Below are 27,853 nucleotides of genomic sequence, written 5' to 3'. Positions count from 1 at the left end.
ATTAAAGATTAAATAAATAAAATATTTGATATACTAGTTTAGGCGATATTGGTCATTTAAGTGATTTTCCGATCGCTAAAGCTAAAGAAACTTTTGTCACACCGGCAACCATGCGGTAAAATATATCTTTTTCTTGGTTCTTACTTATGGCCTCTCGCCTATGCGCCAAACACTGTTAAGCAAAATTAACTAGAGTTGTGATTATTTATTCGAAGACCGCTGCCAGCTACGGTGATTATTGTTTGTTTTTGTGAACAAGATTTCTTAGATTTTTTGGGCATCCTCTACCAACTTTTTCCTTTCTACAATGCTCGTCACGGCCATGACCGATGTTCTTTTAATTGTTTAATACGTTAAGGAAAACAAGCCGTATTTACCTTGATTTTGACATGGCGGGAAACTGCTTGTTTGAATTGTTTAGTGTGTGTTTGTTTTGACTTCTGATGTTGTGTCTTCTCCATCTTCCCTTCCCCTCCCCTTTTCCTGTAGCTGCTTTCAACTAATGCCATATTGCTTTACTCCGCAGATGGATCAAGGGCCAGTAGGGGCCACTGAAGAGTGCTTCTCCGTAGGGGCTGAGGAGATGGTTGTCCACAGTGAGGAAGTTGTCACTTCCAACGAGGTTATTGCTGGTGCAGCAACAAATGCTGCCCCTATTCAGCAACTGCCACAAGCACAGACACAGCCTTCTACAATTTACAACATTCCAACAGTTTTAACATCCTCTGGACCTATCATGCAAGTTGTAACTTTACAGACAGTCCAGCAACCCTCTACGGCTCAAGCTGGTCTGACTAATGCCTTGAGAAACATTCGTTTAATTGCAATTCAGCCAAAGCTTCCTATAAATGGAACCAATGGTCGAGCCCAGCCAATCTCACTGCAGCCCACTCCTAAGCCACAAGTTAAAATCCAACCTCAACAAAATGAGCCCAGCAAAAAAGTAGCTGTCAAGAGCTTTTACAGCAAGAAGCTGTCTCAGCCTGCAGTTTTGGCTCCTAAGCCACCACAACAAGTTGTCAAGCCAAGCCCCAGCTTCTACAAAGAGCAACAAAGAGAGCGTGAAATGAAGGAATTCTCCCACTTGAGTGAGGAATTACAAAGGGGTCTACGTATTTTCTTGGATCTCACAATTTCTCTTCACCACAACACAACTTGGCCCTTCATGGAACAAGTGGATCCAGTCAAAGACGGCGCTCCCGACTACCATCAAGTCGTCAAGAAGCCAATGTGGCTTAGCTTGATCAAGGACAAGTTTCGACAGAATCAGTACACTTCCATCAGCGATTTTGTCAGCGACATGAGATTAATACTGGAGAATTGTTATCGCTACAACGGGCCCAATCACCCCATAACGAAAAAGGCTTTGCGACTCGAACAAAGTCTTGAGCAGAAACTGGCTCTATTACCCAGTGACCTACGCTCCCTTTGTGCCGTTGCGGAAACCGACGCTGAACGGAAAGCTCGTCCTGGGTCATCTGATGCGTATTTTTCGGTGCTTTTACACCGAGTGAGACACGAGCGAGAGCAGCGTGATCAGTTGGCCAAAGAGAAACGTGCCGAAGAGCAACGATTAAAACGTGAAGAAAAGGAACGTCAGCGTTGTCTCTGGGCCGAACGCATGATGAATCCGCAGGTGAAAGCCCAGATGAGAACAATGTGGGAAATACCGCAAATTGGCCATTTTCTGCATCTTGCTCGTGGAGCTCTTCACATCGGGGAGATTGCACAGTACGAGTTGGAACACATGTTCCTCATGCCCGAAGCTTCGGCTTTGCTGGCCACACTCATGACGTCGTTGCTCAGTTCTCCCAATCAGCGCGTGAAATTAGCGGAATCGCCTCCTACGCCTTACGCTGTTTGGTCTGCCAAAGTCAACAGCCGGGTTGCTGAATGGTACCGTAACTACAATCGGGAAGGACGCCAATTCGTGAAATGTACAATTTTTCGCCTTTATTTTTAACTGAATGATTTTTTACAACTAATGACATTTCTGTTTTTACTTGCAGTACACGAAGTACTTGGTTTGGAGCCCATGTTTTGGCGGGTTTGCGGTGATACTAATCCTCTAGATGGAGGTAAACTCTACCATCAACTGAGCTTCTTGAAAAGAGTTTGGATTTTCAAGGGTATGTGCGACACGGTAGTGCATTCCCACAAAACAGTACAAGAAGCCATGGCGGAAGAGGAAGGGCCCGAATCACGGCAAGTGACTCTCGGTCAAGACGCTAATGGGTTTACTTATCTACATTTCCCGGCTGTAAGTGGGTCAGATATTCGGGTCTATCGTCAGAAAACCGGGGAGTTCGAAGACGATCCCATATGGGGACCAATCGTAGCTGAGCGTCGCGAAGCAGAAGAAGAACGCATCCGTGAAGAGGAGCTCAAGGCAGCCGAACTTAAGAAGCGTAAACGAGCGTCAACAGCCTCTAAACGGGCTTCAACGACTCCAAAAAGGTCAACGCCTGCCAAAAAGAAGCAATCACGGTACACAAGAATAATACTCATCTGAAAGTTTTAAAAATTATATTTACCACTTCTGTTTTTTTTAAATGAAGGACACCAACTGTCAACACGACTCCAACTCCTCAGAGAAAAAGATCTACTACAGCCGATGAACGTCCATCTCGAATAGGTACACGCGTCTCCCCGCGTACCTTGCAACGACAAACTGGCCTCACCCTTTATAAAGACACATCCAGTGAATCGGAGGATGATGAGGATAGCGTTGAAGTTAGCGAAATTTCAGAAGAACCGAACGGTGACAAAGAAGAGGAAGACGAAGAAGATGAAGAGCCTAACGAGCAGACCGTTGCTGTGGCGAAAACTGCTCAGCGAAAAAAACGTGGTCGGAGAACAAGAAGTCGAAAGAGGCCGGTTAAAAAGAAATTGCAAAAGATCGTTGAAGAGCCAGAAGAAACTGTGGAAAAAGAAACGGCGACTGAAGAAGCAGAAAAAGTGGAAATTAAAGTAGAAAAAGAAGATGTTGAAGAAAAAGTTCAGACTGAAGAAAAGATTATTAAAGAAGAAGAAGTAGAAGAAGAGACGCCCAAAATCGGTAAAGATGACAATGTCGTTGATGAAGCTGATGAGACGCTTGACAAGGTAGAAAATGATTCCAAAGAAGAAGATGAAGGAACAAAGCAGCCAATTCTTTTACAGGGCGAAACCATTAAGACCGATATAAAGCAGGAAGAGATCGAACAACCTGTAACCAACGATGAATTGAGCGAACCGATGAAAGAAGGTCAAGTTAAATGTGAGGGTGAAGAGTCTTCGCCATCAGCTACCACTCAACGCTTCACGGTGTCTCAATTGCTGCAAAAACTCGCGCCGTCAAATGAGCCAGAAACACCAGTTGCTCCTGAAAGTACCACTTCTTTGGAACCAGAATCGATCTCCGATGCGGTTGCCGATCCTGATCGTGCATCTTATGATCCCTACTTCTTCGAACTCATCATTTCCAATGTAGAAGAATTGCAGGACTGGATCAATCGCTTTAGCGATGTAAATGAAGAAGGAAAACCCCGTCCTCGCTGTGAGGTAAAACTCCGCGAGCACCTTCAGTCTCTGCTGGAGGAAGCCCAGCCACTGGCGTCTGACCAGCAACAAGCCAACCAAAAAATTTGTCAACAACTTTGGAAAGAATGGGAACGCTACCGATGCTCTTCATCGAGCAATCGCCAAAGCTCTGGTGCAACAGAGGAAAGCGATCGAATTCGTGATTCAGGCATGTCAGAATCGGAGGGTTCTCAACCAGAAGATAACGCGAGCTCTATCGGATCGGACGATGGCGTGCGACATTCACGCCGACTTCGAGTTAAACGTATTTTACACACAGCTAATGGTTCTCATCAGAGTACGAGAAGTTCCAGTCCTATGGAAGAAGAGCCTCCTAGTAAACAAAATCGCAAAGGCTCCTATAACTTTGATCCGGCTTGGGACTCGGACGCCCATTCAACACCTGAAACACCTGTGGGTCGCAAACGTTCTAACTATATCCCGGAAATGAAAAATCCTGGATTCTGGATTGGGCGACGCGTTACCAGGGCAACAGCCGAATTTGTTGGTGTTCCAGAAGAAAGCACAAGTCCACCTCAAGAACCAGCTAATAGCCAACCTGTGATTAAGTCTGTAGACAAATCTCCTCCAGCAGGCGTCCAAACAGACCAGCTCGTTGATCAGCTTCGTCAACTCCGCCGACAGCAGGCTTTACTCAGCAGTAACGATCCTCGTCCAAGTGCATCAGCTGCCAGCTCACCTAACGGTTCACCATCCGTTTATTTTCCATCTAAAGACGGGCAACTGGTAAGAATCACGAACCCGAAAACAGCTGGATTTCTCACACAGCTCAAAACGAACCGGTCCTTACAGTCAACTACGTCTAGCCCAATTGCTGCTCAACCGAGAAAAATTTTCATTCATCAAAGGCCACCTCTCCATCTTCAAAAAGCGGGTGGCAGTCCACCAGCACCGGTGTCCATCGACATCACCCAGTTAGTAAGCCAGGCAGCCCTAAATGGGTTGATTGTGGCTCACGAACCGCGCAGTCTAGCATTGGATATGGGACAACATGGGCGTTTCATGGTCACGGCCCAAATGACACCAGCTGGTCCTAAAGTCATCAGCGCCTCTCCGTTGCCACGAAAGTTGAAAATCATTACTAATGCGGCTTCTAGGGACGCCGCTTCTGTTGTTCCTGCTGTTTCTGACTCCACTCCTGCAGTTCAAGCTGTTCCTGAATTGGCCGTTGCAGTTCCCGAATCAACTCCTGTCGATTCTTCTTCTCCTGAAGTTGTTTCTGCAGCACCCACTTCAAATGAATTAAATTCTGCAATTCCAGTTGCTGATGAATCGACTCCTACAACCTCTATTGCCACTAATTTGGCTCACGCAGATCCACCTGCCGCAATAGATGTCACAACTGTAACTAAGTCAATTCCTCCTACCGTGACGCCATCCCTTGTTAACCCGATCATTACCCCGAAGACCAATGGATCGCCAGCCGTTTCCAAGCAAATCCTTATTAGCGATCCGAGGCAGAACAATATTATCAGTGCTGATATTCTTCGTTCAGTTGCTGGCCCAGAAGCTGTTGGAGCAAGATTGACTATTGTTAAAGAAGGCAACTCGAAGATGCTAACCTTGATTCTCTCCAATGGCGAGATCCGCCGACTTACCAATTCACAGGTCCAGCAGATCCAGGCCGCTGTACGCAACAGAACGAAACCTACAAGCGATGAAGCTGCAGCTTCCTGAGTCGTGCCGTCGTTTACCTTTCTCCGAAATTTTTGCTATTTATTCATTTCGTCTTCACTTGCGATCAAATAAAATTTTTTTATTATGACTGATGACCCCATAGCATGTCAAAACTTATAACTTGGTCACAAGGCGAATAAAATTCTTTTTTCTTATTGAACAAAGTTATTTTCGACATATGAGGCGATAGAAATAAATTGTAAAGCGTCATGTATTGCACAATTGCCCTTCCTTCCATACTAACAACAGAATTGTTAAATTTAAGTTCCATTCCTAAGTCGGTGATGCCTTAAATTACTGGAAGGTAGATTGTCACTAGATGACAGTGCGAAACCTCTATAATATCAACAGCCAGCTTTCCACTGGAAGGTATTGGCGCTACCCCATTTAAGTATGAAATTTTTGTTTATTTTTCAACTCCTACACTAGGAAAACGGGTTGTCAATGTACTACACTAACCCATGTCCTACCGGAGACTGGCGGGCTAGCGTTGTGTCAAATATTAGGTTTATTTAAAAAACGATTGTCTTAATGAAAAAAGAACAATTTTACCGGAATCAGCATTAAATTTTGAGTATTCTGGGGTATTCAACCATTAGTAATGGGTGTCAGTTTTTTCAGATTTTTGAGGCAAATTTCCCACGATATTTTTTACGTTAAATTTAAAAACTATAGGGCCAATTGAAAAATAAACATAATTTTCGTGATTAGCATTCAATTCTGCATCGAAATGATATATTTTAAGCCAAATTTGAAATTTGGCCAAAAATGAAAAAGTGAGAAGGCTATAGCCTTCTCACTTTTGTCAAAATCGGCAAAAAACGAAATCTTTTGGAATTCGATAAAAATCACCCGACATAGCCAAAATTGAATGCTGAGTTCGATTATGTAAGTGTTTTTCTCCATACACCAACCGTTATTATTTTTTAATAGAAAAATCTATAGAAATATTAAGCCCCACTTTTTTTGTCGGGCTTATTTATTCGGGCATATTTTTCAAGCCCCGCAATCACTTAAAAGTCTAATAACTCTGGAACTATCAGTCCCACGAGAAAATAACGTCAATTTTCGTGATCCTTGTGTGATTTACAATCGAAGTGATGTATTTTTAACGAAATCTAGATTTTAGCCAAAAATGAAAAAGTGAGAAGGCTATATAGCCTTCTCACTTTTGTCAAAATCGGCATAAAACGATATCTCTTAGAATTCGATAAAAATCATATAAGTGTTTTTCTCCTTAAACTAGCCGTTATTATTTTTAAACAGGAAAATCTATAGAAATTTTAAGCCCGACTTTTTTTGTCGGGCTTATTTTTCAAGCCCTGCAACCACGTAAAAGTCTAATAACTCTGGAACTATCAGTCCCACGAGAAAATAAGGTCGATTTTCGGGATCCCCGTATGGTTTCCCATTGAAATGATGTATTTTTAACGAAATCTAGAGTTTAGCCAAAAATGAAAAAGTGGGAAGGCTATAGCCTTCCCACTTTTGTCAAAATCGGCATAAAACGATATCTCTTAGAATTCGATAAAAATCACATGGCATAGCCAAAATTAAATGCTGAGTTCGATTATGTAAGTGTTTTTCTCCCTAAATCAGCCGTTATAATTTTTTTATAGGAAAATCTATAGAAATTTTAATTCAGGCTTATTTTTCAAGCCCCGCAACCACGTAAAAGTCGAATAACTCTGGAACTATCAGTCCCACGAGAAAATAACGTCAATTTTCGTGATCCTTGTCTAATTTCCTATTGAAAAGATGTATCTTTAACGAAATCTAGATTTTAACCAAAAATGAAAAAGTGGGAAGGCTATAGCCTTCTCACTTTTGTCAAAATCGGACAAAAACCAAAATCTCTTGAAAATGTATAAAAACCACGTATTATGTTCAAAACTGAACGTTGATTTAAAAAACATAACGTTTTTTAATGTCATGTCTGTGTTTTTAAAAATATTAAAAAAAAATTAAATGTCGGGCTTATTTTGTAGGGCTTATTTTTCAAGCCCCGCAACCACTTGAGTCTAATAACTCTGGAACTATCAGTCCCACGAAAAAATAACTTTGATTTTCGTGATCCTCGTGTGATTTCAAATTGAAATGATGTATATTTAACGATTTCTAGATTTTGGCCAAAAACGAAAAAGTGAGAAGGGTATAGCCTACCCTTCTCACTTTTGCCAAAATCGGCAAAAAACGATATCTCTTGGAATTCGTCGAAACTCACACAAAGTATAATGAAAATTGGACGCTGATTCCGATTCAGTTATTGGTTTTCATCTTAAACCAACCACCCTTGAAATACACCGAATATTTGTCTTCATTCTCAATGGCGGCGGAAACATAAGAAAAATAATTCCCATGCAACATTACCAGATCGTCGGGCACCGAAAATCTGTCGGTACAATAGACCCGACCCTTATTCTCTGTGATTCTCATTCTCAACAACGCAAAAACTACAAGGGGTATTTATTTTTAATGTATATTTTTTGTACACGAATAGTCCATCTTTTAAAAATTACAAGTCAAATAAATGCCATGTGCAAGCACTCAATCGTAAGTAGGTCCCATTACGGTCATTAATAATTTTTTTGTAAAATAAAAAAAAAAGCCAGAAGGAAGGAACGGAAGAGTAGAAGGATTCACTTAGAGGAAGTGATTCTTCAGCATCGTTTGAGCATTGTCGGCTCACAACTGACTGTTCCGCACTTCAGCCAAGACGGGCTGGGGTGTTGGTTGCGCATGGCGCATTGAGTTGCGAGTAACATTAGAACGATCTTCGTCCGAGCTCATTTCATAACCTTCATTGGGAACGGCTGCATTCGAATTACCCACAACCTGGTTGAGTTGAGCGTTGAGTGAGTAAATGCGCTCGACAGTGTTACCAACGACGGTTGCTTTGTTACGATGCCGATTCTTGTTACGATTGAATTCATTATTAGCACCAAGTGTTTGCATGGTAGAGCGTTTACGGGCCTCTCCCATAACTGTGTTTCGGCGGACTTCCAAGGCTTTAATGGTTTCACGACGCATAGGTATTTTGCGCATGTTACTCATTACCGGAGTGTCTGTCGAAAATATCGGAACCATTGGTTAAATTCATTACTTTCTATTAATAACTGTTAAGTTTACCTTCAATCTCGCCTTCGGCAGTCATGGAAAAGAAGCGCTTCTTGAAAGCCACATCCAAAGTGCCAGTGATGCGTTTTTTCTGCTTCTGTTTCTCCAAATTGTGAATTGTTCGCCGATGGCCAATGCGATCCCGATAAGAACCAGATTCGTTATCTTCATCGGCATCGTCAATGCCTCGCAGCCGTTGCAAATTACGCACGATTTCAACAGCGTTTTTGTCGATGAAAGCGTCTTCCGACAAGTCGTCGACCTATTTTAAGACGAGTAAAAGATTGTTACAGTATCAATTTTAAAGAGCTTAGAAACAAACGGTTTTACCTTGCGACTGCAGCAGCTGAGCTCGGTAGAGGCCAAGATGTGGGACAACGTTCCGAAACGATGGAACAACATAGCAACAAACTGGATGATAAGAATGAGGCCGAAGAAGAAGACGAAAACAAGACCTATAGGTTCCAGCTGCAAATATTCTTTCGTAATCAAAACCTAGTTAAAATAACGGTATAGTTTTATACAACGCTGAATAGAGATAGATTCTCGTCACGCACCTCAGATGTTTCTTCGATGTAGGTAATATTGGTCTTGACACCCAAAGGCCAGTCAACGTGCAGGGCACCTTTGTTCAACTGGAGCAAGAAGACGATCAAGATGAAGAGGGCATTGAACATGAAGAAGAAGAAGACGGACTTGTTGCGCAACTCGATCAAATCGGCCGCAATACGAGCCTAATGCAAAAAAAAGATAAAAACAAATCATTAAACGATAAAGCAAAGCACGAAACCACGAAAAAACAAACACGCACTTGTTGTTCTTTGTTCTCGTCGATTGGATACAAGTATTTGTCGAGCAAGTCTTTCCAGAATTGAATTTCAGGGCCAGACAAGTAGTCCACTTCTCCGCGTTTCAGGTCCTTATCTTCAATCCAGTAGGGATTGATCAATTCGTCACGTTCCGTTTTGGGTTCTGGGAAAACCAAGCGACTTTTATGAGACACAACCCAACAAGAAGTCACAAAAACGACTTACCAACGCTGTCACTTTCGTCATCGCTATCGTCAGTGTTAGATCCACCATCGTTTTCGTGGACGGAAGCCAAACCGTCGACACCGCCGCCGCCTCTATGTGACGTACGTGACATGGATCGACGACGAGGTCCCACCAAACCATGAGGATCAACAGCTCTGGTTGATCAAAGATAACCATTAGATAAATAAGCATAGATACGTAAGTTTTGTAAAAGCGGGTATACCTTTCGATGATGTCTAAACGCTTGTTTAGTGATTCCAATGTGTCTGCAATGCGAAGCAATTGTTGCTTCTCGTCAACCGCTTTTTGATGGGTACAACACATGATCTTGAATAGTCCTGCAAAACTCAATTCCAGTGATCCTTCTTCCGAATCTGTCATGGAACTATTGAAAAATCCTAGTAGGCCAGATTTCTTTTGCATTTTGGCTTTCTTGGCCTCTTCTTCAGCTTCCTTTTTCTCCCTTTCAATTTCCTGCATACGATGAAACAGTTGGTCAATTAATCAAACTATGTTGCCTTTCTAGAGCCCCCGTACCTTTTTAGACTTTTTGGTTTGAACTTCACGAGTACCCCAGGATACGACGTTCAAGTTAATGATAGAGTAGAGAATCAAGAGCAAGTACATGGAGGGAATCATCATCAGGTAGAGGAGACCGGGTACGACGCACCAAAATTCTTGTGGATGGAGACAGGCTGCTATAAAAAACGACCCTGATAAGGCTATCAAGAAGATGGCCGATGGCGAACCTATTCCGTCCTCGCCTAACTGTAACGCTGTACCGACAATCACAGCCATCATGATTAAGGCGTAACAGGCGGATAATATCTGCGCAACAAGTAACTATAGAAGAAAAAAAGACAAATTAATTAATGGCCTAAGTTTGGATCATCTTTATGCAGTCTTACCTGAATTTCGGATTTGGCGACAAAGCAGATGAACATGAAGAAGAGGATCGGAATCAAGTTGTAGATGAAACTGCTCCAGTTGTCGATACGGAAAGCGGCGACGAAGGCACCCACCAACATGAGGAAAATGGTTCCAGGACCAAGGATAGTACCGCCCATCAACATGCTTTGGTAGAAGATGTAAGGCAGGGAGATATTGTCGTTGATTTTAATGGTCCGTTTGTAGTCGCCCAGCAAATCCATAATGTTGGCCATAGTGGAAGGCACCCAGCGACGACGTTGATTGTAAAATTCGTTGAAACCTTCAGGACAATGGGTGTAGGCGTCACTGGCGGCAGAGTATTCGACACGGTATCCACGTTGCAAGAGTAAGGTGCAAAGCCAACGATCCTCGCCCTGATCGTACTGGACGTAATGTCTGGCTTCGTCGGATCGGGTCGTGTACTTGCGCATAACGTTGTCGTCCATGAGAGCTTTGCCTCTGAAGAGGGAGAAGCAACCAGGACTACACAAGACGCAGCCAATCATGTGTTCGGTAGCCTTTTGGAGCCAATGGCCGATAGCGTATTCGAAGAGTTGATACCACACCATAGGGCCGGATCCGACGGGATGGATGCGTCCGCATGCAGCGCCCAGGTTTCGGTTCTTTTTCATCAAATCGACCAAGAGTTGTACAGCATTGGGCAAAAAGTCAATGTCGCCGTCGAGGGTGAGGAGGAAAGTGTTTTCGGCGACGACTTCCTTACGATCGACCGAAATGGGCAGTTCCATCAATTTGTGTCCAAGGAGGTAGTACATGTACATGACTTGACTCCATCTCTTCCTGTGACGGATCTTGCCCTTGTCCTTCAAGTGAGCAATCATCTTGGTCTTGCCGGGTAGTGTCCAAACGAGACGGCCACCATAAGGTGTCGGGTATTTCTTGGGCGGGCGAAGTCGAATGTTGGTCTGATGGACGTGAGAGGCCGCTTCGTCCATGACGTTCATCAAGAGTTTCACGAATCGGTTAGCAACGACATCGTCATCGCTGTGATCGCTCAATTCGAAAGCGTCATCGAAGAAAATGTGAGTTTCGTATTCATAATAATCAGGGTCGACGATCTGTTTAAAAAAAAATAATAGAATTCAAAATTCAGGGACAATCACGGAATGTCAGATAAAATAAAAGGGCGGAAAAACAAAACATCCTTCAATGATTCTAATGAATTTGGGCGTTGTTTTAGAGACGCTCACCTTGAGATACTTTTGAGCGACACGACGGGCAGACTGGTCTTCGTCCATGTGAAAGATGGACTTTAAGAAGGTCAACATTTCTTCGGTGGTCTCGTGCCACATGGTAGCGCAAGTGTAAATGCGGGTGATGCTGTCCGAAGCCTTGACGGTCTTGGGTGTGGCTGTCGACGATTCCGTCCCGATGGATATGGTCTCGTAATATTGTGTCATGTCCGTATCGGCGACGCCGTCACGTTCCAGCTCAATGTCTTCCGTTTTAACGTCACTTTCATCGTCTCGGCGACGGTTCATGCCCATCGACTGGTCGATAAGTAGCGAGCAGTAAAATGGATTGACAAACAGCTTTTCCGTGGTGGCCAAACGCTCGCATTTTGGCGTCCAAATGTGGAGAGTAATCCAAGTTTGCGAAAGGAGCCAGAGGAGCCAGACCCAGGCGTATTGATTGGTAATAACCTCGGTGAGGAAGTCGCCGTTGGGGCAATCCCAGTATAAATACGGTGGTATGGCGTCGGAAAACATGCAGGGATTGCCAATTCGCAAGCCACAAAACGCAATCAAGAGTGAAATGGTCACTGGGATCGTCAGATTGACGGGGAAAGCGTAGCTGAAACCCTGAATCACGAAACAAAAAAGGGTAGTGTGAACAATCACGTTAAACTTGTCTATAATTTGTCTAACATACCTGAATGCAAATTTTACAGGCAAACTTTCCAAGACCGAAACAGAGCATCGAAGCGAATGATTGAATGACGCAAAGATATATAGCCGTATTGGGCCATGCCGGGATGGTTTCTGTTTCAGTCAATCGTCCAGCACCGGGAATGTCTAGGTTAGCGAATTTATTGGTACTGAGCTCCGTCAAGTTGACTTTATGATCACCGAAACCAGGCATAAAGAACAGGAATATGTTGTCCATCTTGCCGACCGTGAGGAGTTCGATCAAGAGCATTGAACAGAAAAAGACCATCACTTTCCAAACACTAACAAAAATGTAAGTGAAATAGCGAGTGGCTTTCATCTTTTCTTTGATCTTGCCCAAGTATTTGACAAAACCTAAAGTAAAACGAAATTATTGTTAATCCATTTCCAGTCTAATGCAAGAAGATTACAAACGTACCTATAGGTGAATGTTTGTCAACGTAATTTTCCCACCATCCAAACGATGTTAAGATGAGCGATGCAGGCAACATCCAGACGTGGTGCCAGTTGGTTTTGTTGAGCTCCGGAATAACCCAAAGAAAACATCCACTAATCTGGGCCATGATAGCAAAGATGTCGACAATTGATTTGGCGAATCGTTTAGACTCCTTGGAATTGCGTGACAATAGACCAAGAATGCCTGGAACAAGGCAGACGCAATTAGTGAGCATGGCGCCCTGGACGACCTTCATGTTGGGCAAGACGGCGTAGATGAGCATGGCGACACCAATGACGTGCAGCGTCTCAAAGACGACGACCACCATAAAATCGAAAAAGCGCGGCCGTTTCCATTGTCGAAAGAAACAAATACGTGACGACCGGAACCACATGAAGAATTCGGGGATGACGAAACTGAATAGCAACGCCCACATCCATGAGACACGCTCATCTTCGCTCAAATGGGCCTGAAAGGACCTTCCAGCTCCTAATTTTCAATTACGAATCATTAAAAAATAATTCCATATTAAGCATTATATCTAATTGACGTACGTCGAGTACAATATTCTGTTGATCGGCCAGGTTTGATTTGAGAGGTCATAAATAAGACAGTGCCTTTGGAGATGACACCAGCCGAGAGGACGACGACGAATGTCAACAAATAGGCCACCACCTTGAAGATCTTGACTGTCATTTCGACAACCTTTTGGTTGGCAAGGGAACCACTCAAATCTTCCGGTGGTAAATTGCGGAATACGTCCCATCCTTTCGTGTCGATTGCGCTTCTTTGGCTGTAGGAAAAAAAAATCATACAATTCATAAAGATAAAAAGAAACTAAAAAAATAAGAAATGATCGCTTGCAGCAGTTATGAAAGTTTAGTTTAAGTTAATATAGATCACGAAGGTCTTGCAAGGAGAACGGGTAGGAAAAAAAAAGGGATAGAAAGCATTTCTTTTGTTCACGGTTGACCTCGGATTTCTTTTTGGTATGGGTGTGGTTCTGTTCTAGACATTGAATAGCCCGTCGGACATTCGCTAAAGTAAGCGGGCAACAAACAAACACTAGTCAGATGAAAAAATGACCTTAATTTCGTCGAATACCCAAATACACATCCACACTTTTAGAAAGGATTGCCAGACGGGAGGGATGGGGCAGTAAAATAACGGTTGGACTTGACTGCATATTATTACGGCACATCACATTTTCAAACTGGAGCGCTATCCCCCATGTTTCTTTGTTCTAGACGTTCATGAATTGCGACAAAAAAAATTACGACACTAGCTACGGAATATAGTTGGAAAGCTTGCACGACGTAATGTACTGCGTGACAAGGTGGCAAAAAAAAATAGCGAAGGTAGTAAGTACAGGTGTAACAACCTGAATTTTCAAAAACCCTCTCCCAGCCCCAAGAAAACCCATTGGTAACAACTCCCCAGAAGTAAACTTGAAGCTTTCATTTTTAATGGAGGCGTGACGTAATTTAAAATGGTTTCAATTCACGACCAGTCGAGGTTCGTTATTTTAGAAAATAACCAAACAATGTTTCAATCTCGTTCGTCCTTCTGAGAGACGTACATTTTGGCTATGGAATAGCATTCGAAAATTTGATTGAATATTCAGTGGGTAAAACGTCGACTACGTGCAGAAAGAGAGAGGTGGCATTAGTTTTATACACACAAAAGACCATTTAGCTGCCGGGCTTATGCTTTTATTCTATTATCCAGTCTTCTTGTCGCTTCCCTTTCACTCGATTCGGCCTCGTTTTTTCTCTTTCAACAAAATAGGAAAAAAAAAAAGATAGGAGACTGCACTAGAAAACTTTCACTATAATTGCCAATTGGAAAAGAGTACCAAAAAGAGAAAAGTTGTGGAAAATAAAGGCTGTTGGCAAGGTGTGTAGGTCAGGTAAAACATCCGCCATATCTGTCTACGCCATTCATATTATGCTGTTGGATATAATATCATGCGCTGTTCAAGTAACTTTTTTTTTATTTGTTTCTAAAGAACGGTGGGATTTCTAAGAACGAATAGTTTGAGCCGGTTCGTGACAAGAATCGTCAAATGCTTTTTAGATCTACTATTTCCAAACATGTCTGCAATGAAATATGACAAGCCTTAGACCCTTGAAAACTAAATTCAAACGAAAACCAGTTCCATTGTTAACTAAATGGAATTCGTCGCCACAATACAAAGAGTTTGGTCTGTTCTCGTTTGAAACTCGATTTTCCTTAAACAAGCAATAAAAACAACTGTTGTGAATCCCGTTCAAGTAACCCAGACTGTTCCAAAATACCCAAGTGCTAAGAATCAATGGTCTAAACAGATGCTAGTTGCCCTTTATAAGGCCGTGATTGCATATCCTGTTACGGCCCTCTAAGAGCCCACAGATGGGATTCTTCTTCGTCTAACGGTGATGTAGGGGAAACAGGTGGCACATGTTACACATCTATAACGGTAGATGAACCAACGTGACCGTTCTCGCATCATCCTCATGAGGGATCTCACGAAATGATGCGACGGAGTTGTTAAAAGAGTATTTTAATGTTACCTGCCGCCATATATATCATTATTGGTTAACGGGCTCTCCTCATCTTCCGTGTATTCCTCCTCGTCGGAAACACCTGGATCATTCGCCACGTTCATCGGCTGTTGCGGCGCCATCGTGTTGACACTTCGCACCCGTTTCCCTCGGCTGCTCACGCTGTTCTTTGACTATAATTTGAAGAAGAAAAATAGGGAAACTTGTTCAATTTGAATTAAAATTACAATAGTATCGTCACAGCTTGTAACAATTGTTCGAGAACCATCTTCCGGCCGACCCATTTCATTCCCAAGAAGATACACACTCTGCGGTCGTGATCACCAACAGTCAAAATTAGGTCAACTGCAAAGGCGGAACATTCTACTTTTTTGTTTCCACCTTTGCGTTCATAAAATTCCACGGGAAACAGGTCAATGAATTACATTTTTACGGATAGTTGTCGCGCTAAAGTTAACGGCAAACTTACATCAATGTTAACATCTAAACTGACGAGCGGTTTGTTTATGGGACTGGCGTCTTCTAGGGCACTCCTTCGGCCCGAGTAAAGGGCACTAGGACCTTCGGCAAAATGGAAGTTGCTATGAATCACTCGACCATAATCAGAGGTGGAAGTGTCTTGGGAGCTACTACTCCGACCCGGTGTCAACCGTTTACTATACACAGCGCGATCTTTGCTAGCCATAGTTTATTAGACAGTGGCTTCACGATTCAAACATGAGTCTATATGCAAATAATCCAATCCCTACTGTTTTAGGCGGCACATTTACACACACATACACACGAGTACATGTAAAAAAAAAAAAAAAGGGCTGGCACGAGCGACGCACCTTCACTAGTGAGTGGTCAAGACACCGACTGACGTTGTTTCAGGTAGGGACACTGTCTTAATATGTATATGAAACCCCTCCCGTTTGAATGTGAATTTTTGTTCTTTTTCTCTCCCGTTCCGTTTGAATGGCTGCAGGGGAGAAACAAGTGTAACAACAGCTAACTCCCGCGGCATATCGATCATGCTTTCTCAAAGGGGAGAGAACGAAAGACAAAAGAGAGGAAGGGACTAAAAGGGAAAAAAAAACACCCAAAAAATTTTACTTGGCCTTTTAAAATGCATCAAAAATGGGGGTCGATGTTCCTATTTTTGTTTTCTCCATGCAAATGACCAAGTTCCGCCCGTGTAATTCTTCCCTTTTTTCTTCTTCACGGCAGTAGGAAGAAATATGTGTCAGTCACGAACCAACTGTGCACATAACCTTTAAGGTGGGAATACTCTTCCGAAAAGATAAAATCGAGGTTAAGTGTACGCTTCGCATTTTCTTTTTCTGCATATTTTTTTCGGAAATGATGTTTTTGACACATCGGGCATTATCGATTCCCACCAGATAAGGAAAAATTGCGCCCAGGGAATGTGGCTATTTTCTAATTGATCATTTCTTTATTGCTGTTAGCAAACAGAAACTCACAAAAGTATAAATAACAGCAGACTTGGCTCAGGTGAGTACGCAAGAGGGGACAGAGACCACGAAATCATTGCACAAAACCTTGGTGAAGAATAATGGACCTTCCGGTTCCCCCTTTTTGGGAGATACCACACAACCAAGAAGGGCCATATTCGATTTATTGTTTGTTCCTTTCTTGATATTCATTAGAACGTATCCTTCTATTATACTAAAAGATACATGACCTTCTCTTTCTCCTTTAGAAAAGAGTTCCCGAAGCTTACTTCCCTCCTCCACACATACTCCGCCCACGCCTGAATCAGATCCTTACATTACGAAACGTTACACAAACTTTCCCTCTTTCGTTTCAACTTCATCAAAGAATCTGGTTACGTACGTTTTTTTTTTTCTCCAACGCCCTAGCTTTTACTTTTAATCGGATATCAACCTGTATATTATAGGTGTACACGGAATGTGCATTAAATTTTGAAAAGCTGATCCAGTTCCTTTCTCGTGTCTTGGGTATGTACTATAGAATGCAAGAGCTAGAGCAACCACCGTTCGTCAAAGTCACCCACGCAATAGTGTACGCATAATTTCATCCTTTCACTAGAATGTAGCCAGGCTTACGTGTTACGCTGTACGTGACTGTCGAATTCAGTTTGAAGGAATACGTACTGAACGAAAACTGATTCATAAATCTATAAATGACAAGAATTAGGGACACGCGACGCCGAAAAATAGTTCAAGAATTTTGCTAGAACTATGATAAACACATCTGAGTTTGGGGTTACACTGAAAATATGTTCGAACCGCTAATCCGTGTCGAAAACTGAGAAGACGAGAAAGTAGGTCGTCGCTCGAAGTTGCCATACCACGATGGAAGGCAGAACGCCAGGCTGGACAAAACAACACGAACACTGCACGGCATTGGCAAGGGCCAAAACGCTCACACACACACAAAAAACAAGAGACCCCAAAACCGCAACTACCCAGTACCCCAGATGCTGTCTATGAAACACCGCAATATGCACTAAAACAAAGACAAAAAGAAAGAAATCGATAAAAGAAAAATGTCTTACCTTTGAATATGGAGTAGACGATGTGCTAATCAAAATCCGGTCCAAGAGCACATCCTAGTTTTCCTTGTGATTGTTGAAAACTGAAGAAAGAGAGAGAGCGGAGGTGAAGGGGATTCTCAACTAGCGTAGCGACTCGACTCGACTGAATCTCTACCAACTGCTGCTGAATGCTGCCATTGCCAGCCAGACCGAAATGCGCCACCACTAACCGACAAAGTGAAGGGGAGGAAGAAAGAGAGAGGAAAGGGAACCGGAGGAAGAAAAGCAGGAGAAAGAGCAAGATGATAAAGGAGAGGAGGTTCAACAGGTAAGAGACCCGTCAGGTAAGGGAAACGGGCAAACAGCCATGAATGTTATAACCATGAATGTGCCCTGTTCCCCTTCGCTTCAATCAAGGGGAAAACGGTCGCCCGAAATCCTTTCTATTTCTTCTAATTCCTCCAGTATTTCCTTACAGGTGCCATTTCCCAAATGAAATGGAGTGCAGGCAGTAATCATTTTTGACCTTCTGTTTTCCTAATGCGCAGAGTCTTATCGAGTACCACATTGTTATGCATTTCTTGTAGTATGAACCGTTACCTTACAACAGCTGCGAGTTAATGGAGTCCCACATTAAATCCATCCGAAACCTTCCATTTCATCGAATAATCCAAAGATCCGTTTTAAGCAGAAAATCCACAATGATAGATTAGCAAATATTTTCAGATGTTCCACAATTTTTTTTTTGTTCTTTTCTTTTTTCAGCAATTGGCTAGGAGGAAGAAACGCCAACATCAAATAGCGCTTTAAAAAAGGAATTCCGTACGGTGCATGCGGCCTTCGGGGGTACGTCAGCCTACACTCACCTATTTCACACACGACGCCGAGACGGAAAAAGATGGCCCTTTACAGCTTTCTCAACCGTAACAATACATAACAGACCGAAGGTTTCTGGTACGGTGAACTAAAATCCCTCAAAATTTGTATTTATTTGTTATATATATATTACACAAGCTTTTACCGTAAGACTGACCGACACTGGTTTACCTCTAACAGTTACTCGTTGTTTCCTGGTTACCAAACACGGATTTTTCTTCTTTCATTTACCACCTGGATAAAGACCGCAACAATCTATATCAGTCACAAATGTAAGGTGTTAAATTCTATACCTACCATATTTCAATTGCGGGCAAAAACATCCACCAAGGCGTACAAATCTCGTTTTTCAAACCAAATTAAAAAATCACGACGAATATTTGTATTAATTAAAGACAAAGATGCAATCACACCGTTTACTGCTGCAAGAACCAGTAAGTAGTTTAGAGTGAAAAGTTGGCAAGTAGACACAAGCTTTTCCACTGAAGGTATGGGGTACGTTTCCCATTAATTGAGCGTAGTTATTAAAAAAAAAATATTAAATAAAACATGAAACGGAAGATACAAACCACTTGCATCGAAAGATTTCGATTTAAAATCGAAACGTGATGAAATAATAAAAATTTTAAGACAGGAAGGAATGTCCGATCTCTTTGATTCTCAGTCACTAGATTAGTACTTTGTAATCGTTCGTGCTAAATACTGTAATGAAGGCGAGTAATGTTTTGTTTTTTTTTCAAGGGCCCGCACTGCGCACATTTATTAGTCACGTTAAGAAGTATTAAGTCGGTCACATTTACACAGTTTCAGTTACACCGGAGAGTTCCATTCACACATTGTTTCGTTACAAAATTCCCCATCATTTCTTCATTCACCGAAATTACAATTCGCAAAAACTTTTTTTTTTCTTCTATTCCAATCTAATTACCAAGTTCTAGTTCACTATTTCTAAACAATTCGCCCTCTCTTAGATGAGCTTTTACTTTTAAAGGTACTTGGTATTCTCATTTACAACAGGTATGACTCGACCAAATTAAGAGCGTTTGAAATTAATGATTAGATTCTAAATTGTTGGGGAAATGTTAAAATAAAAAAAGATCACTATTCGCTTATTACCATGTCTCATAAGCTGGCCAAATTATAGATATCGGTCGGTAATATAAATTGGAATGGAATCAACACGCACTATCCCTTACGATGGTGAATATCTTTTTCAAAGGCTGGCAAGGACATCTAAGATTCTTACTACATGAAACAAACCCGAAACATACATTCACGCACACACTCACGTCAGTATAAAGTCGTTTTTCCCGCGTTATCAGTCGTTGGTTTAGCTAAATGTGCAAGCCCTTCCCTTTTTTTCTTGGATTAAGTGGAAAACCTTAATTAGATAGAAAGGGGGAAGAGAGAAATTGATAGAACTGGTTTGACACTAAGGTCGCCCTTGCGTGCAAATTCTCTTTCGCTCACTCATTTACTCGAATTCCCTCCCCGACACTTCAATCATACAAGTTTCACGTCTCATTTTCTCACATCTTTCCATACAGATCAATTGACCGACTTCCCATTCGCACACATACAGACATACATGATGGATATGTTACTTGTACACATACATACACTCACACGCTCGCAGACATCCGTTCGGACATTCGTACAGCGTTCAACCAAAATAAACGGAAAAAGGGAGGAAAAGAGACTGAAACGGAAGGGCGAACTAGTGCTGGCGAGGAAGAGGAATTGGTGCGATGGTTTCCGTAAAAAAAAATAAGGAAAGACAGAAGAGATAGAGGATGGAAGACTGCGTGTAGGTGTACTGAAGTGAGGAATAAGTTTTCAAGTTTTGAAAAGAGATACTAGTAGGCATAGTCCGATTCACTTTCATCCACCACTCACGCTTCATCATCAAAATGTTCACGTATTTTCTCTTTTGCTTCACGCGCATGCGTACCATTCATTTGGCCAATCTGCAACAGACAATAAGACAAAGAATCGCATTCATATCCATACTCTTTCACTCACAATCAACCTTAGAACCAATGTTTATCGTACTATACGTACCTAACCTAAGATAAAATAACTTAACTTTATGGATAAAAATAAGGGTAATTTAAAATGAAATTAACTAGAATAAAGCGTTCCTCTCACTTTGAAACTAAAATACGCTAGCAGCTGAAATACTCACCAACTAGCAGTGACTGAGCTCTTCAGGCGACGGATTTCCTTCGTGGCCCAGTTCGACAGCGTTTTAGTTTTTCCTGTCTTTGATCGTCGGCCAATTGTCAACATCTCGGTGATGGGTTCAGTATCAACAAATGGCAATAACTGGTGACCAAATGCCGAACAAAGATCGCTGTGGAAAATTAAACAAAATTAGATTGATACCACTCACGATAACAATAATTGTATACCCGATAAGGCCAGCGGCAGCGGAAATCGTTCCGTCCGACTTCTCCCTGTCTCTCGCGATCGTCGTGATGAAATTGATCATGTGTGGAACATGCGGAAGTAGAAGTTGAACATCGGTGCCAATCGTTTCCTTGTCTTCTCCTTTGAGACCTTGAACAATTCCAGTGTATGCTTCCAAACAGCATTCTCTCAACTCGTTCAAGTAATCCATGATGTCGAAATCGTTCTGAGGAAAACCAGGTACTGAAGAAATTTATATGGATAAAATCTTAAAAACTATAATTACCCGGTTGACTTGGGCCTGAGATGCCTGGTGAAGCATGCCAAGAACCAGTTCAAGGTATTTCTTGAATTCTGGGCCGATGGCCAAAGCCATATCTCCAAATACAGCCAGAATTTGTGGTTTCACTTTCCGATCGACATCATTGTTGCCAAGCGTTTCCAAGAGAAGCGACATAATCGAATCGCAGAAGGGAAGAATCTTGACACCAAGGGCTCGGCAAATATCACCAACCAAACCAACCGACGCCTGACATATGGTGGTTTCAGCGTGGTTCCTCAATCCCATGATGAGATAGGGGCGGAAAGCTTCCATGTACTTGATGAAGCCTTCGCCAAGAACTTCAGTCAAAGTAGCCACTGCCATCAACGCGTCCTCCTGAACACCACCAGCTCGGTTTGGCCCAGCGCTCGAATTGAACATCTGCAGCAGGGCCGCCATGATCGGGTCGGAAATCTTGGGCGCATCTTCTGGGGTGACTTTACGAAGTACGCTTTGAAGCGTGGCGCAAAGTAGGGACTGCAGATCGTTGTACTGGACTCGATCCGAGTGCGATGACACATGGGATTCCATGTTAAGGACCTTGATAGAAAAATCCAAAATATTTATATAATTCTGGAAAATATGTTGGCAGAAATACCTGTTGCAATCGCTCCAAGATCACCATTGTAGTCTTTTGAACGGTGAGATAGCAGTCCTTGGGAGAGTTTTTGACCATTTCCATTAAAGCTTCATAGGCAGCGGCACGAAGATTAGCTTGGGCAGCGTCTGGTCTATCGGTAGTTTCCAACAATTTCTGAACAATTGGCTCAAAATATTCAGATAGGCAGTAGGAGTCCGGTTCATTTCCGTCAGTAGCCTGTTCATTAACACAATACATATATATATATTTTAAAAATAATTTCGGATAAAAAGAAATTAAATACCTGTGATGCAGTTTCATAGGCAGCTTCAGCAAGGCTTGAGAACGCCCAGCAGACATTAGAGGCAACACGAGGTTCTGCAGTCAGTCCAGTGACTAACGCTTGAAGCAATGGCTGCAAATTCGGAGGGGCTACAGCGGCATCGGGAATGATTTCACAAACACGTCCTATCGTCCATGCTGCAGTATCGCGAACATTAACGCTGGTATCATGCATCAATTTAAACAGGAAAGGCATGGCTTGTTCTACAATTGGCTTTAACTGTGTGGCATCAGGCCCTTCGAGAATGGAGCCAAAAGCCATGACAGCAGCATCGCGGAAACGCCAATCAGGATTCTAAAGAAAGAAGTATTAAACTTACTTGTCACACGGAAGATATAAAATACGAACGTCTCTACCTCAATATTTTCCTTGACGAACGGAAGCACGTGAGGAACAATAACATCTTCACAGCAGTTAGCTAACAACATGAGGCATACGCCAGCTGCCTTACAAGGATTCCAATCGTCCTCGTCATCATACTCTTCTTGTTTGGTCAGGGTTTGCATCAATACGGGAACTAAGTACTGAAGCGCGCCCTTGGCGTAAAATTTCGAAGTATGCTCGGGAGGACGCCCCATTTCAGCAGCCTCGCTAGCCTCGATGGCCAAATCCACTTCCTCATCGCAAACGTTCGACCAGAATTCAATACCTTGAAGGGCGATTTCATCGATTTCCGATCTCATCGCTTCCAGGGTAATCTATTCAGAAATTTTATGCTTTAATATTCCTTTCTTCTATTCATTATTGTGACTTACGGCGAAAAGCGCAGGTCCCATATAGTGCTCCATGTATTGATAATAGAGAGACATAATTTTGACCAGGCATTGAAGAGCTGCAACACGCACTTTGGTGTCAGGTGACTGCGTTGCTTCACATACAACTTGCATAATGAAGTGGCGTTCACTCTACGTAAAAAAAAATATATCGGTAAAAAATTGACTGATCAAACTAACCGAGGAATATACTTCTTTATCAAAGTTGGCTTTGGTGAACTCCAAAGAATTCAACAATGCAGTTGTGGCGGCCAATCTGACGTGGTTACTTGGTTCTTCGCGCTTCATACCATGAACGATGGCGGTAAGGATCTCGTTCGACTGAGTTGCTAACACCTCAGCATCCTAATTTAGAAAAAAAAAAATATAATTGATATGCCTCTTGCCAATTTGATCAGAATTGAAATTTATAATCTTGATGAAGCCACTTACAATATCCTGGCAAATGTATCCAATAGTTTCAAGTGTGGCTTCACGAACCATTTCAGTGCTGTTGGCTGCAGTGACATTGGCAACAAGTACTGAAATAAGTTCTGGCCATTGACTGACTGGCAGTTCAGCAACTGCCATATACGCAACACACTGGGCAGCAGAACTGGGTCGAATAGTCTCTGTTCCCAAGGCAGCTAAAATGTTCTTTTTGACATAGGCCCTTAGGTCGGGTGGGAACGACAACCATCTTTGTTGGTACTCTAGCTTAACATCTGTATCTTTAGAAGTCAGGCAATTTTTCAACTGCAGACCAGCTGCCATCCGGGCAACAGGGCTATTGGCTCCATGGGCAAGAATATCAGATAAGGCTCTGATAAATTCCACCTTAAAGAAATGACAATCCAACAATTACATTTTTAATGTATATGAGCACTCACAAGCAACAATAATGGTAGGCCACTATAAAATTTCTTGTGTCTGGTGGAGTTTCACTTGGTAACAGAAGGTCTACAGCCAAATGACTTATAAAGAACCATTACTCACCAGATTCCCCCTAGCAGCTTGTTCAAGATAACTTTGGGCTGCTTCCAATTCATTCTTTTCTGTGAAAACAAATGTGAATGGCAGTTAGAAAAAGCATTCGTAAACTAGAAGATCAATGGCGTTGTAACCATGCCGTATTGTGAATGTAAAAAAATAATATAAAACCAACTAACCTGACGATACGGTTTTCTCCAAAATTTGAATTAGTTGAATATTGGGTTCGGGCACCATTTTCCCTCCTTTTATTTAATAAATATCACAGATCTTTCAGCCGTAAAAAATGTCTAGGACTTGTTAATGGGCTGGCGTGAAAGAATCAAACGGCTACCGACTAGGGTTGGATTCAGTAAAACCGGTGAGTAGTCCCACATGGTGGCAAAAAAAAACCACCAGGCGGAGGCTCTATTTCAAAAGAATTCCTCGATTACCTCAATCCAATATTTGGACAAAGTGGGGCACACACTGGATCTTGAAAAAATAAACTTGAATTTTTATTTAGTTAAAAAATAATGACATTAACTAATTGTACTGATAACGTATATATTTTACGGGACTATTTAGTCTGCGCGTAGCATAACGTAGACTTCCGCTACGGCAAAAATGGCGGCAAAACCATTACGAAAAAGTTGACTATTAGTCACTAGTCAGCGTAGCATGCTTCGAAATCTACGCACATCTTTCTAATAATGCAATAATAAAATATCAAAATACACAAAATACGAAACCCTGGTATAGCTTAATTTATAATCACCAGAAAATATTTGGGTCCTCTATAGGAAAACGAAAGGGCATTATTTGCATTTGTTGATTGATCAAATTACAAATTTTAAAAATAGTTGTTATATTTAGTAGATAAATTATAGGGATCAGTAAATCTGGCCAATTATCGAAATGAAATGAAATCATTTCTCATTTTGATTTATACTATTCATCAGAACTTCCTCTTTCTCATTGCAGATGGCAAACCTTGTACGTATACCTTGACCAAACCTTGGTTTGCTAAATAGTGGACAGGCCTTTAATGTTTTATTATGAACGAATCGTCAACAAGACAACAACTTTGATAAAGCACGAACTTTGTCCGTGTGTTAACATGGCGAAGCATAATTAATGTAAATGTTTGTTAAAAATGAGCCATTTCGTCACGGATATACTGCTCGTGATCCTGGGATTGGTGGCTTCTGTTATTATTGTTTTGAGCATTGTTGGAATAGGTATTTTCTTCAATCATTGCCATTACTAGAGGCGATAGTTAAACGACAGTTATCTAGAGTTTTAGTTTTCCAACTGATACGTGCTTTCATTCTTTTCAATTTAGTACCATATGAGCCCCTATAAAATTTTTTCAAAACTTCTATACTCAATAAAGATCACTTGGTCTGTTTTAGGTTGGTTTCTTGTTTGGAAATTCTTCTTGTCACGATTCAAGTTTGTCCGAGAGCTACTAGGAACTGTTTCTGAACCTAATTCAGAGGCATCCAGTGTTGCAGCTATCAGCAGTCCCACTAAAATAAGGTCTAGGAAATCCAGACTAGATTGATAGTGGCTATCTGTGATATTGTGTTGGATTCAAAACTCTTGAGATGGTTGTGAGAGTAGCAGTGATTGGAGCAGGAATAGTTGGACTGAGTGTTGCAAAGGTTTTGCAAGAGAAATTTCCACATCTACCTATTACCCTGTTTGCTGACAAATTTAGTCCTGGGACAACAAGTGATGGAGCAGGTAATTTGTTCACAAGGTTCTATATAGTAAACTGAAAAAATTAAACAGTTAAAACACTAGCTGGTCTCTGGATGCCTTTTCTTCTCGGAGATACACCTGAAAGTGATGTTTAGTAAGGTTTATGATAAAGAATTGAAGTTGCATAATTTTTCAGTATATATTTTCTTTTTGCAGTGCTTATTCCAAGGGCACATGGGATTTCTTAAGGGAACTGTGGAATTCACCTTTAGGTGGAAAGCTTGGAGTGTCCCTTGTGCCATGTTTACAAACTTCTGACACACCGAGTTCCATACCCTCGTACAGCGATTTCGTTTATGGATTTCAAGTTCTCAAAAAAGAAGAATTGGCCCGTTACAAAAAACCACAGTGGAAGTCTGTTAATATTTTCTCGTACACCGGAAATCAGACGTCTAATAAATATCATTTCTTGGCAGGCAAGGCTATCGTTTTGTCACTTTCACCTGTGAAGGATCCAAATTAATGCCACATTTAATGGAGCAATTCCGCAGCAAAGGAGGCAACGTCGTAGTAAAACGGCTAGAGTGTCTCGAAGAATTAGCTTCTGATTTTGATGTAATTATCAATTGCTCTGGAATTGGAGCCAAAGAATTGGCCAAAGATACATTAGTTCACCCGATCCGTGGACATATCTTTCGTGTAAGTCTTTCGCCAAGTTGCTGGAACGGTTAAAACATTGTGTTACATGATATCCTTACTGTACATATAGATAAAAGCTCCCTGGCAAAAATCCATTTTGATTGATGACAGTGATGTTGGAAATTACATCATCCCAAAGTATTTACCCGGTCTTCCAATTTCCCTTTCAATGAATGTTCTTCATTACTCTTATTTTGAGCAGCCAGGACAGTGTTGTATTGGGAGGAACGCATGATAAGGATCAGTGGGATACCATTCCCAGGAAAGAAGATGCCAAATTTATCCTCGAAGGTTGTACTTCCCTGTTCCCCTCTTTAGAGGTAATTGATAAACATGCCGTTACCACATAATAGCTGTAATGCAGCGCAACACATCTCCTAATTTTTCCCTTTATTTTACAAACATATGCTTATTGGGCACTGAATATTACGTAGAAAGCGGAAATCTTATACGAATGGGTTGGGTTGCGGCCAGGCCGCAGTCAACTACGAGTCGAACTGGAGAAGAAGATGATCGACGACAAACCGCTGACGGTATGCAGGAGCTATTTCTACGCACAATATGTTATAACTGCCTCTGAATCCCGTTGATAATTGCCGTCACTTTACGATTGTTGTCTCTGCAGGTCATACACAATTATGGTCATGGAGGTTCTGGTTTGACCACGTTTTACGGATGCGCCTTGAAAGTGGCTAATCTGCTTGAAGGGACCTTAACTTCAGAAAATTATTTGGCCTCGAAATTGTGATATATAATCATGAAGAAAAAAAGAAGATGTCCACAGATTTGAAAAGGTTCATGGCGCTTCAGACTTGTTTACTGTTCTTAGTTGAGGAAGAAATTTAACTCTTTGCTGGCTCATTTCTGCAAGTTACCTCATCACACTCTGGGACCTTTGCATTGACGTGAAAAGTTAGTGGACTTACCTACTAGAAAATACCCTTACATTTGTTTAAAGCAATCAATTAGCAAGCTGGATCATTGTCCGTAGATAATAGGGAGGGTTTTCGTGAAGCTGTAATAAATGCAAAAAGAGAATCAACAAATACAATAACTCATATGGTGAATTGGAAAACAAGCATGCCGTCTACTGAATGGGCGTTTCAGAACTAGATATCACGTACAATCATTTAAGATAGCACGTGAGGCATTATTCCGGTGGAACAAAAACAACCTGATACCTACAGGCACAAAATAAATGTCTCGATTTGAAACGTGGAAGAGGAAGAAGGCTGACATGGTTGCAAAGAAAGTCAAGAGTTGTAGAAGGGCAAAACAGTGTGGAATGTTGTGCCGAGAGCCTTTCTGTTGGCACCGCCATATGTTGGTGTCTTACGAGCTGTTGAAAGAGACGCCAAGGACCCCTCCCTTATTTGTTGAGTAGCTTTTGTCGACCGTTGTCTAATAAGAAGAGGAGAGTGCGAAGTCAACGAAACATTGTAGTGCCTATCAGTTAGGATGTGTCTT

At 41.9% G+C, this 27,853-nt stretch overlaps 4 protein-coding genes across 5 annotated transcripts; 2 read left to right on the top strand and 2 right to left on the bottom strand.

Moving 5' to 3' along the window:
- The first annotated feature begins 101 nt into the window (after window positions 1–101).
- LOC130697451 (uncharacterized) lies at window positions 102–5,414 on the top strand. The gene is made up of 4 exons (XM_057520355.2): window positions 102–231; window positions 527–1,937; window positions 2,010–2,487; window positions 2,559–5,414. Exons 2-4 carry the CDS (start codon window positions 527–529, stop codon window positions 5,257–5,259), a joined length of 4,590 nt encoding a protein of 1,529 aa, XP_057376338.1. The 5' UTR covers window positions 102–231; the 3' UTR covers window positions 5,260–5,414.
- Window positions 5,415–7,728: 2,314 nt separating this feature from the next.
- On the bottom strand, window positions 7,729–17,898 carry LOC130697453 (chitin synthase chs-2-like). 2 transcript variants are annotated; one of them, XM_059494363.1, is made up of 15 exons: window positions 17,751–17,898; window positions 15,239–15,402; window positions 13,241–13,479; window positions 12,669–13,175; window positions 12,234–12,604; window positions 11,552–12,163; window positions 10,319–11,419; window positions 9,948–10,253; window positions 9,634–9,884; window positions 9,411–9,565; window positions 9,188–9,348; window positions 8,934–9,110; window positions 8,707–8,871; window positions 8,389–8,638; window positions 7,729–8,324 (listed from the first exon to the last, which is right to left on the bottom strand). In XM_059494363.1, exons 2-15 carry the CDS (start codon window positions 15,349–15,351, stop codon window positions 7,945–7,947), a joined length of 4,788 nt encoding a protein of 1,595 aa, XP_059350346.1. In that variant the 5' UTR covers window positions 15,352–15,402; window positions 17,751–17,898; the 3' UTR covers window positions 7,729–7,944. The 2 variants fall into 2 exon arrangements, with proteins under 2 accessions (XP_059350346.1, XP_059350344.1); XM_059494361.1 differs by lacking the exon at window positions 17,751–17,898 and adding an exon at window positions 15,699–16,086.
- A 1,066-nt stretch (window positions 17,899–18,964) lies between these two features.
- On the bottom strand, window positions 18,965–24,350 carry LOC130697455 (importin subunit beta-1-like). The gene is made up of 12 exons (XM_057520358.2): window positions 24,181–24,350; window positions 24,008–24,066; window positions 23,465–23,848; window positions 23,225–23,377; window positions 23,015–23,164; window positions 22,616–22,957; window positions 22,221–22,553; window positions 21,935–22,153; window positions 21,301–21,876; window positions 21,017–21,240; window positions 20,791–20,958; window positions 18,965–20,572 (listed from the first exon to the last, which is right to left on the bottom strand). Coding segments are annotated over exons 1-12 (2,667 nt in total). The 5' UTR covers window positions 24,239–24,350; the 3' UTR covers window positions 18,965–20,571.
- Window positions 24,351–25,444: 1,094 nt separating this feature from the next.
- Window positions 25,445–27,457, top strand: LOC130697452 (D-aspartate oxidase-like). Its single transcript, XM_057520356.2, has 8 exons — window positions 25,445–25,729; window positions 25,790–25,841; window positions 25,904–26,101; window positions 26,164–26,386; window positions 26,457–26,524; window positions 26,589–26,706; window positions 26,821–26,919; window positions 27,012–27,457. Exons 1-8 carry the CDS (start codon window positions 25,591–25,593, stop codon window positions 27,132–27,134), a joined length of 1,020 nt encoding a protein of 339 aa, XP_057376339.1. The 5' UTR covers window positions 25,445–25,590; the 3' UTR covers window positions 27,135–27,457.
- Window positions 27,458–27,853: the final 396 nt, after the last annotated feature.

The sequence above is a fragment of the Daphnia carinata genome, chromosome 3 (genome assembly GCF_022539665.2).
Source record: "Daphnia carinata strain CSIRO-1 chromosome 3, CSIRO_AGI_Dcar_HiC_V3, whole genome shotgun sequence".
Classification (NCBI taxonomy): Eukaryota; Metazoa; Arthropoda; class Branchiopoda; order Diplostraca; family Daphniidae; genus Daphnia; species Daphnia carinata.
Note: the sequence above shows the minus strand (reverse complement) of the source record. Positions and strands in the feature narration are given on the sequence as shown.

What these genes read in the sequence shown, in the direction of transcription:
- LOC130697452 (XM_057520356.2), top strand. Translation starts at nt 25,591, where the DNA reads ATGGTTGTGAGAGTAGCAGTGATTGGAGCAGGAATAGTTGGACTGAGT. An exon ending in ACACCTGAAAGTGATGTTTA is followed by an intron (nt 25,842 to 25,903) that starts GTAAGGTTTATG and finishes TTCTTTTTGCAG; the next exon opens with TGCTTATTCCAAGGGCACAT. An exon ending in TCCGTGGACATATCTTTCGT is followed by an intron (nt 26,387 to 26,456) that starts GTAAGTCTTTCG and finishes CTGTACATATAG; the next exon opens with ATAAAAGCTCCCTGGCAAAA.
- LOC130697453 (XM_059494361.1), bottom strand. Translation starts at nt 15,914, where the DNA reads ATGGCTAGCAAAGATCGCGCTGTGTATAGTAAACGGTTGACACCGGGT. An exon ending in GTTTAGATGTTAACATTGAT is followed by an intron (nt 15,403 to 15,698) that starts GTAAGTTTGCCG and finishes TTCAAATTATAG; the next exon opens with TCAAAGAACAGCGTGAGCAG. An exon ending in ACGAGAACAAAGAACAACAA is followed by an intron (nt 9,111 to 9,187) that starts GTGCGTGTTTGT and finishes TTTTTGCATTAG; the next exon opens with GCTCGTATTGCGGCCGATTT.
- LOC130697455 (XM_057520358.2), bottom strand. Translation starts at nt 24,238, where the DNA reads ATGGTGCCCGAACCCAATATTCAACTAATTCAAATTTTGGAGAAAACC. An exon ending in AAGCCAACTTTGATAAAGAA is followed by an intron (nt 23,165 to 23,224) that starts GTATATTCCTCG and finishes TTTTTTACGTAG; the next exon opens with AGTGAACGCCACTTCATTAT. An exon ending in TCTTGGAGCGATTGCAACAG is followed by an intron (nt 21,877 to 21,934) that starts GTATTTCTGCCA and finishes TTTTCTATCAAG; the next exon opens with GTCCTTAACATGGAATCCCA.
- LOC130697451 (XM_057520355.2), top strand. Translation starts at nt 527, where the DNA reads ATGGATCAAGGGCCAGTAGGGGCCACTGAAGAGTGCTTCTCCGTAGGG. An exon ending in AGGACGCCAATTCGTGAAAT is followed by an intron (nt 1,938 to 2,009) that starts GTACAATTTTTC and finishes TTTTACTTGCAG; the next exon opens with TACACGAAGTACTTGGTTTG. An exon ending in GCCAAAAAGAAGCAATCACG is followed by an intron (nt 2,488 to 2,558) that starts GTACACAAGAAT and finishes TTTTAAATGAAG; the next exon opens with GACACCAACTGTCAACACGA.